This window comes from Stereum hirsutum (genome assembly GCF_000264905.1).
Source record: "Stereum hirsutum FP-91666 SS1 unplaced genomic scaffold STEHIscaffold_25, whole genome shotgun sequence".
NCBI lineage: Eukaryota > Fungi > Basidiomycota > Agaricomycetes > Russulales > Stereaceae > Stereum > Stereum hirsutum.
In genome coordinates, this window is record NW_006763155.1 from 73,600 (window position 1) to 83,121 (window position 9,522).

General features: G+C 49.9%; 4 protein-coding genes across 4 annotated transcripts in view; all 4 read left to right on the forward strand.

Moving 5' to 3' along the window:
• The first annotated feature begins 714 nt into the window (after positions 1–714).
• On the forward strand, positions 715–1,768 carry STEHIDRAFT_150921 (uncharacterized protein). Its single transcript, XM_007311271.1, has 4 exons — positions 715–852; positions 911–985; positions 1,098–1,238; positions 1,319–1,768. The coding sequence occupies exons 1-4, from the start codon at positions 750–752 to the stop codon at positions 1,546–1,548; spliced, it is 549 nt and encodes a 182-aa protein (XP_007311333.1). The 5' UTR covers positions 715–749; the 3' UTR covers positions 1,549–1,768.
• A 4,745-nt stretch (positions 1,769–6,513) lies between these two features.
• On the forward strand, positions 6,514–6,845 carry STEHIDRAFT_21028 (FabD/lysophospholipase-like protein; the record flags this gene model as incomplete). Its single annotated transcript, XM_007311241.1, has 2 exons — positions 6,514–6,659; positions 6,725–6,845. Coding segments are annotated over 2 exons (267 nt in total), but the record flags the coding sequence as incomplete, so codon positions are not given.
• A 483-nt stretch (positions 6,846–7,328) lies between these two features.
• STEHIDRAFT_69307 (uncharacterized protein) lies at positions 7,329–7,664 on the forward strand (the record flags this gene model as incomplete). The annotated part of the gene is made up of 1 exon (XM_007311249.1): positions 7,329–7,664. One exon carries the CDS (start codon positions 7,329–7,331, stop codon positions 7,662–7,664), a length of 336 nt encoding a protein of 111 aa, XP_007311311.1.
• A 1,610-nt stretch (positions 7,665–9,274) lies between these two features.
• Positions 9,275–9,522, forward strand: part of STEHIDRAFT_135692 (kinesin light chain) — a gene marked incomplete at both ends in the record, with an annotated part of 4,007 nt that continues 3,759 nt past the window's right edge. The window contains one exon of the mRNA XM_007311272.1: positions 9,275–9,463. Within this exon, the coding sequence (XP_007311334.1) occupies positions 9,275–9,463 (189 nt within the window). The remainder of the gene's footprint in view (positions 9,464–9,522) is intronic.

Here is a 9,522-nt window from a genome sequence, read left to right on the forward strand (position 1 = left end):
GGAGGAGCACTGCAGAACCAATCGCCCGGGCCAAGCGCACATATAGTTCAAGACGACCTCACAAATTCACGCATCTATTCTGCAGAGTACATCGTATACCCCAAACTCACCTTTTATGAGGCTCCGAAACTTGACGGATGTCAAACGAGACGGATAGCTACGTAGTCGGTACAGCTCGATATCAGAATGTTATTGCGTAAAATATAGAAGAGAAAGTCGGGCGCACCTAGCAAAAAAAAATCCAAGTCCCGATACTCGGTTGTCGTCGTTTCGAACAGCGATGAAGTCAAGCAATCGGCGACGTGTCCCGCAGGCGCTCATGATCACGTGGTGAATATGCCACTCTCGCTTTTGTCTCGTGCCTGCCTCCATTCTTATAAGTTATTACGACGAGGCAGCAGTGCCGCACCTCTCCCTTTCCTCCTTTGTCTGCTCTTCAGCGAGGCTTGATTTTGTGCTCTGTTGACTGGAACCCTCGGGTCTTTCAACGTATCCGCGACTGACGGATAAGTTACTACGAGATATTATCTTGATTAAATCCTACGTAGTTGCGGCAAGTTCCCAAGCTAAGAAACATCGTGTGCAAGTACATTAGAGCGAAGACGACCTCAGTGGCTGCCTGAACCTAATCGGGAGAATCAGTGAGTGCCGGGTGACGCGCAAGCGTCGGCGTGGCAGCCTCATGCTTGTTCATAGCCTCGAGCGACCTTGAAGGATCCGCATTTTCCTTCACCAGATCTACTCATTCGATGGTTTTTTTCTTGCTCATAACCTCAAGCGGCCTTGAGAGCTCCACATTTTCCTTCACCAGCTTTGCTGATTCATGGCGTTTTAGGCTCAAAGAGACAGAACGTGTGTTGACCTCTTATGCATCCCTAATACATATTTATATGCTCTCATTTACCTCTAGCCGTGCGCGGAGCGACGCTCACCAGGGTCATGCTGGTACAGGGTCCCATCTTATTGAGAGACATCAATTTACTCAGTACGTCGCTCCATCGATTTCAATCGTTTGTCTATCTACTCTACCCTGATCAGTGCAGAGGTTCACTTGCATTGTCTTCATGTGTTAACTCTTTCTATCACTTCGCATTCAGCCATCAACCATCCCTACCTGTGTAGCATACCTCTTCTCTGTTTCGGAGCCAAGCCTCTCTACGTTTGTACCAATAAACTCCTGTCTCCGATCTGGAGAGGCTTCCTCCTCGCAATTAGGCTCAGGAAACCTACCAGTAGAGGTACACCCAGTCTGCTAAATCGTTCATCTATGCATTGCCTACCCGAGCCTATCAGTTCCTCACTCCCCCTGCCTTCACAGCTAGCTCTCATGATCGCAACGCCTACGATCCATACGCTTATTACCGCGCCATGGGTTTCAACTTCTATAACGACCCGTATTACTACCGTCCAGGACCTGCTGTGGCACGCTATGGAGGCTCAGAGGACAGTAAGGTGTGGACGGTGGATGAGACGATTGGGACGATGATGGGTGCGTCGATTGGAGCGTGGGGTGGATATATTCTTGGTAGGCATTGGATGTTGTGGTGATGCTCCAGGATGGATATAGGCATTGACAGGCGACAGAGGAAGACCGTTCGATTCAGCAGTCAACGCCGTAGGAAGTGTATTGAAGTGAAATGTATCGATGTACTTGTCTGCTCTGTCTTTCTCCTGGCCATCATTTTATTTACTTACTATCCGTCGAAGTAGGACCGGCATCCCTCCCGTTATATAGACGTTGTAAATCGCTTTCCGTATTATACTGACCCTCAAATAAAAGCTTTTGTGCTATGTATATGCGATACTGAGTGGATGAATAGACTCATGTTTTCGTCGATCGGTAACTCGATAGCTCCATCACCGGATCTATCGTATTTATGTCGGCATAAGAAGGACTTATATGGTTAACAAGCGGAATATGCACATTGTCACCTGGTTCAGCAACGATGAAACTTTCTGCCTCAAGCAGAGTACTAGTTCTTCGGCATCGTTAGTAAACCATTCACGATACAGGCAGACTGAGTTGGTACACCAAGGTAGATCTACAGAGAAGAACAAACATATGCTCTAGAAATGAGTCCGTAGCAGATACGGGAACGAGAGATAAGAGATGAAATATAAACAGCTCTTACGGCATGATGGAAAGGTAAAGGAGGGGAAATGGAACACCGTTGTAGGCTTAACGGCACAATCTTCAGGATTCTTGACCATATATACAGAAATTATTCGTCCCGACAATCGAAATTGTAGTACGGGCTCAATGTCAATAAAAGTATCGGTCGGTAACCTAGCGCAGTGTTCGGATCAAGGTGCAGGGCCACACCTGTGGAGGGTGGGAAACGTTTCCTCGTACATTGTATTTCTGCGGAAACGAAGGGCGACACCCAACTACTATCCCTATCACGGGTAACAAAGGCCTGACTCGATATACCTCCACAAAACCACGGCGCTAGGCAATGTACTAGTGAGAATCCACGTATAATCGGAAACAACGTGAGCCCTGAATCGACAAAGTATCCGCTATGCTCGTAGAAATCGTCAGAGAGTTATAATCGGCCAATTTGGATTACGAGTGGACCTTGTCCAAGGATTTCACGCTTAGGAGGTGATTACAAACCTGAATGAATCTCTAGTAATAATAGTGGCTCCGACTGAGAGCGGAGCAAGCATTCAGAACAGAGTGGATAGGCGTCTCCAACCAGAGTGTGTGAGTCGAACGACTAAGCATCAGGTTCGACTATTATGAGATGTCTGTGGGCGGCGACCTTCTGATGGGCGAGAGGACGAGACAGACGAGAAAGTCGAAGCGATGAGGGGCAGAGCAAGGAATAGCGAAGATTAGGACGATCCACATAGCCAGCGGCAGCCGTACGCTTCCTAGAAACAAAACATTGTCAAAGCATCAGCAAATTTCCACAAGAGAATGGGACGTTCGATGGGAAACCGTTGCAGACCATAGCTAGTTAGCAGAGCTTGGTGGTGGTTTAAAAAACAGAAGTGCGATGACGCAAGCAGAAGATGGACCAAAAAGCGATAAGATAAGATAAGATTGTGGTTCAGCAAGGATACACCTCGCCAGACCCTCATATTCCCTTCATCAAGGACGACGCATGATGCATGATGGTCGCTCTAACATGCTCTCCATCCGATATGAACATATACCTTACCGCATCGCTGGCTAAAATACTAACAAATTCTACCACTCGGCATCTCCTCCCACCCTCCGGCATCTCTTGGACTCGAGGAACCATACTCGACATGCCTCCTACTTTTGCACATCCCCTCTGAAGGCATTCACGAAGAACAGACAACTCCCGTGGCTAGCCCCACGTCAGCCGCTCATAATCGAGTCTTGGGCCCTACACCCAGTCCAATTCAACCCTTCGAACGACTAGTCCTACTTCCTCGCTCGGACGGCGAGCTGAAGCCATAGTAGACGAAGGATGACTTCGGGTTTCGAGTTGAAGGAAACGGATGGTGGAATGGAAAGAACGGCGACTGAGGATATGGGCGCAGAGATTCGTGGATATGTGCTGTCCGTTCTGCGAGACATGGAGAAACTTGTCCAGTCTGGATGGGTCGGTCATCACTCGGTGCGTTCTTTTATTACAATTGTTTTTTTACGTGCGACGCTTTCGTACATTCCTTGGTCTCTTCAACCAAATCACGTTCTTTCATTCACATAAGTAATTTATTCTTGGACTGACACGTACATAACCTTCAACAGCAGCTCGCCGAGCTCATTCTGCCCTTGCTCTCCCTACGACTGGCCTCCCTAGCCTCACCTCACGCCACACGCTCGCCCAGACACTTCATTTCCCCTGCTCTCTCGCGCCCACTGGCAAGCCTCTACATACGTCACAATTCGGCTCTTCTCTTCCATCCCGATCAATTGGCAATTTTACCGCCATCGCTGCTCCTCTCGAGCTCGCTCGTCGTCAGCTAGCTAACGACTTCATCTACGAGGCTCACCCCGTGCTACGCCTGGCTTATACAACCCGACGTCGTTCTTTCTTCTTGCTCAGCCTCGGCGGTAGAAGTTTTCTCCAACGCGTTCAAAAATAGCGCAGGGGTCTGCTCCAGTTCGGTCTAGCGCATCATGGTCACTCGTGCATCATTTTCTCACCTCTTTTGATCCGTCTTTCTGGTGTATCCGTACGCTTTTGGTTGTCTGCAAAGGGGATGTCGAAGGTATGTGGTCCCTTCAAATGGTGGTACGTTCATGCTCAGAGCGCCCTGAACATATATCCATGTTCTGAACGCAGACACCGCCTTTGGTCTATCGCCGCCACATATCTACGCCTCGAATCCATGCCTTGTCAGGGCAGACAACAATTTGTTCGTCGTCTTTCTTTCTTCAATCGATGCGGTGCATATAGAACCACCATCAGTAGTCAGGAGAGATCTCGTCTGGACGCATATACCCAACCTTGCCGTCGTTTGTTTGTTCCAGTCTGGACATGTATGCCGATTACCCGGTTGCGTTCATGCACATACAGCACATCCATCCGGCGCTCGAATTCAGATGCATATGGACACATTTCCCCAGTTTTTACTCTTTCTTTGCGTCTATCCTCCCGTACGGAGAACGTCCCGCTCTGTTGCCTTCAGCGCTGATAGAGACCGCATACACACATGTATGCATCTCCAGCCTTATCTCTGGCCCCGATTTTTATTCTATGCCCACCGCTCGTCTTTTCGTCGCCCGTCTCCTGTGACCCTTGGCTCATACTAAGGTCGATGGCCATCAGATTATCCAGAATGTTGATGACGGATGACTGGAGGATCTCTTCCTCGCGACGTCTGCCGCGATAGATATCGCATAGACGTATCTCTCTCTAGCTCTAACCGGGATCAGAATCTTACACCCACCACTCATCTTTTCGATGTGATACGTTTACGTCTCCCTTTGGTCTCCCTCCAAAGGCGTATGTACGTAATAGGAGGCCGTGTACCCTGGACCATGGCTCATTTTCAGGACGATATTCTGAATTATCATATCCACGATGAATCGATGTCGATGACGAACGGCTGGATAAAACCGTCGAACTCGCGATGTATCCGTTCCTCTGTCAATTCGCACGGACCACGCACCGCGCAACACGGCCAGACGTTTACTTGAGTCCATTGCTTGACTACGTACTGTCGAGGACTTTACACGAGGGCGGTGGCACTACGAGCGAGCCTGTACGCGCGATGACACCATCTGCGTCGCTGAGGATCCAGCCATCGTCCTCATTCTGCGGCCAGATGCTAGAGCAGACATCGACGCGTTGTGGTGTTGAGCGTGGTTCTTAGGATAGAGATCACGTCGCGTTTCTCGACAAGGGAGCGAATCTAAATATCAGGCCAGTACTCGATTATCGAGCCTTCACCCTGGATGTGGCATTATCACAGAACCGTAGAGTGCAGAGATCGTAGAACAGATGTTAGGATGTAGAAGACGAGACTAGGCGCGAAGCCATGTATATTGGGCCACCGAGAATCATGGGAGGAGGACACGATTCTCTCGTATCGCAAGATTCTGGGGATGAACGGACCTCGAAAACACACCATAGATCTGAGGAGGCGGCTGAACTATTAGTACACCGTAGAGGAAGCTGCATTCTTTCTCTTGATGTGTACGAATGGATAGATGCTGTTTCATGCGTTAATGATGAAGAGGTCTTATGCTGAGAGGCATGTTACTGTGACATGACCCATCGTATCCATTTCGACTCTCAGCCAGAACAGTATTGCGAACCTTGCTCCGCTTAGGTGGATTTTTTCTCCTTTGTTCCCGTCATCTTTGTTATTCAATTCTTCGTCATCTCGTTGATTACCAATAAGTAGCTACTCCAACCAAGTCTCGCCCAACTCATCGGTGCGTGTATTCAGCTCCCTGTCCGTGCTCAAATTTGAGTTTAGACTGATACGTGTTTGGATGGACAGTGGTCGGCCTCGTCCTCAACTCGTCCTTTGTTGGGTTGCGGTGTTGTTATTCCTCGTGAGTAACCCTACTGTGTGCTCGTGTCTCTTTCACCTGAAGAGAGCCAGAGTAAGCTCGCGTTCACGATCATTATAGTATTCCTCGCCTTTTCGATATCACGCTTCCGCCTCAATGTTCTATCATCTCCACGCTCGTCCATGACTTACAGGATTGGGATGGGAGATGCATCGCGATGGAGGCTTTGAGGGGCTCGGAGGAGAGGCACCGGCCTGAGGATCGGAATTATGCTTCTGAGGTTTTAGGTCTAGGAAGGGCAAAGACGTGGGTCCAAAGATGATGTTCTAACTTTAGATAAATAAATGGTTTTGAGGCTGTGCCGTGTAACTCTTTGCGCCCGAGCACCTCGAGGACTTTGCCCTTCGCCCTCATCATCAACGACTCTCATTCTCGTCTCACTGCGCTATCCCTTTACTTCCTCCATAGAAAGGTCATGGACGAACGAGAGGAGAAGGGTCTTAATCTTCTCGCACTCGGTACGTTCTCACGTGCTTCTGATATCTGCTCGGCGATATTGATGGTTCACGAGTCCAGATGGTGGAGGTATACGCGGATTATCGACACTCTATATCCTGAAGACCATTATGATCTCGATTCAAGACGAAAAAAAACTGCCCAAAGAGCCTCTTCCTTGCGAGGTCTTCGATCTCATCGGCGGTACGAGTACTGGAGGGTGCGTCTCTGTTGTGCCTGTAAAATCGATATTTGGGCGCTTACGCTCTCCACCTTCACTCACAGCCTCATCGCTCTGATGCTTGGCCGTCTTCGCATGTCCGTGGACGACGCTATCCGGGCATACGCGAAACTGTCCAAGAAAGTATTCTCGCAAACCAAAACCGGACTCGCACCTAATGGCAGGTACAAGGCATCGAACCTGGAGGATGCTGTGAAGACTATTATCAAAGAGCACGGCGACGATACTAAGGTAGAAATCGTGGACTCCCGTTCCGGAGATGGTGTCTGCTCAACGTACGTTCCAAAGTCTTACATCTCATTCCTCTAGGTTGTTCACGATGAGTACCGATGCTGTAGATTTGTCTGCACCGCCCTCGCGTCCAATATGAAAGCAGAGCGCCCCTTGCTCATACGCACCTACAAAGCACCTCGCCAACTTCCCATCCCATGCACTATAATCGAGGCGGCGCGTGCTACTACCGCGGCTCCCACCTTCTTCAAACGTGCTGCCATCACTGTCGACGGAATCAAACAGTCATATGTAGATGGCGGTGTGGTGGAAAACAATCCTTGCGACGTTGTTCTTCAAGAGGCAAACCTCATCTTTCCCAATCGCCAAATAGGTTGTCTGCTCAGTGTCGGAACGGGACAGCTCCCGATCAATAAAATGACCGAGCCGAATTTCATCAAACGCCTAATCCCTATCGACGTCGCAAAGGCTTTGGCCGGAATCGCTACGGATACCGAGAAGACGCACGAACATTTACAGCGCCGTTTCAAGTCACGCCCAAATCTCTACTTTCGTTTTAACGTTGACCAAGGGCTGCAGGACGTCACGCTAGACGAGTGGAACAAGATGGGTGCAGTGAAGGGGCACACGCAGATGTATCTGGGGAGTGAAGCGGTGAAGGCGAGCCTGGAGGAAGCGGTGAAGGTTTTGGTCGAGCAGAGAGCAACGCTGGGCGTCTCCGAAGCGAGTGAGGAGTTTGTTTCGTTACGTTGATACTGATGAGGTTATTGATTGTCTTTCGTGGTATCAGTTGGGAAGGTTTCTGCTGCAGTCGAACTACGCAGAAAGGCCCAACGCAAGCATTGCCCACTGCCGTCGCATGTATTCACGGGAAGGACGGATATCTTGTCCATGATGAGGGATCACTTCTGCTACGACTCAACTAATAATCAACTCAAGTTCGTCTTGTATGGAATGGGCGGCAGCGGAAAGAGTGAGATCATGAGACGGTTTGTTGCGGATTCGCAAGCGCAGACAAATGACCATCCACCCAGGTGAGTTTCAAGAAGGTGCTTATCCACTATAGACTATTGGGTGGGATACCAACATATCTCGTCGATAACCTCTCTCAGATTCTCGGAGGTGTTCTACGTCGACGCGAGCACGAAAGCCACGCTCGATGTCGACCTTGCTAATATCGCGCTCGATAAGAAGATCGGAGAGAAGCGGCAGGATACCATCGACTGGTTGGTCCGTACCCGGGAGCCGTGGCTTCTCGTCCTGGACAACGCCGATGATGCAACACTGGATCTGGAGCCGTTTATTCCTCAGTGCTTGCACGGCAACATTATCATCACGACCCGGAACGAGCAGCTCTGCTTCTACCACAAGTCATGCAAGATCTCGAGGATGTCGGAGGCGGACGCGAAGGCACTATTTGTTCGTCGCTCTCGCATCGCGAACCCCGAGGACATCAAGACTAGCAAACTTGTTACGGAACTTGTCGAGGTACACAGTTATTCACCGCTAATGTATGTCATAAAAAAGTGACACGTTCGATATGCATGCAGGAGTTGGATTTTCTTGCTCTCGGTATTATCCAGGCCGCCGCATACCTTCAGGTCAATAGGACCTATTCGCTCGAACGCTACCTAACCCTGTTGCGCTCCGATCTCCGTAACCTCTTGGAAAGGTCGCGAGGTATCAACCAGCCGGACAACTACAAACAAACCGTGTATAGTACCTGGAATATTAGCCTCGAACAACTCAATAGTACACATCCTGGAGCCATCACATTCCTCTTTATCTGCTCATTTCTCCACCATAAAAACATCTCAGAATCCATGTTCGTCAATGCAGCCAAAAGCTCTTCGGATTACATGCCTGATACACCAACTCTCTCCGATTCCACCATATCTTGGGTTCAAGATTTCTTGCGCCCATTCATCGAGCCATCTGCTGAAATGTCGGATGCCTTCCATAGAGTCACTGCCAGCCTTTGTTCATACTCTCTTGTCGAAATCACTCCCGAACAAAACATTTCATTCCATCGGCTCATTCACGATTGGAGCCGACACCATGCACTTACCAGTGCGCAACATCCCTCCCATGCGGCACTTATTCTCTACCTATCCAGTTCTGGGTTTCATGATTTGGAAACACCGGACGCTTTGGCGTACACGCGAATGCATCTACCACATATGCAGGAACTGCATCGACTTTTTGAGCTTTTGGAAAGTGGACTGAATGCTGAGATTGCTGTCAGGTTCAACCTTATATATCTTCATCATGAATGGTTGTCAGATGCGGAGAAAGTAGGGATGGAGGCGATGGAGACGAGCAAGCGTGTGCTTGGAGAGGAGCATCCCACCACGCTAACGAGCATGGCGAACCTCGCCTCGACATACTCGAAGCAGGGCCGGTGGACAGAGGCGGAGGGGCTGCAGGTTGCGGTGGTGGAGACGAGCAAGCGGGTGCTCGGCGAGGAGCATCCCGCAACGTTGACGAGCATGGCGAACCTCGCCTCGACGTACAGGAACCAGGGCCGGTGGACAGAGGCGGAGGGGCTGCAGGTTGCGGTGGTGGAGACGAGCAAGCGGGTGCTCGGCGAGGAGCATCCCGCAACGTTGAT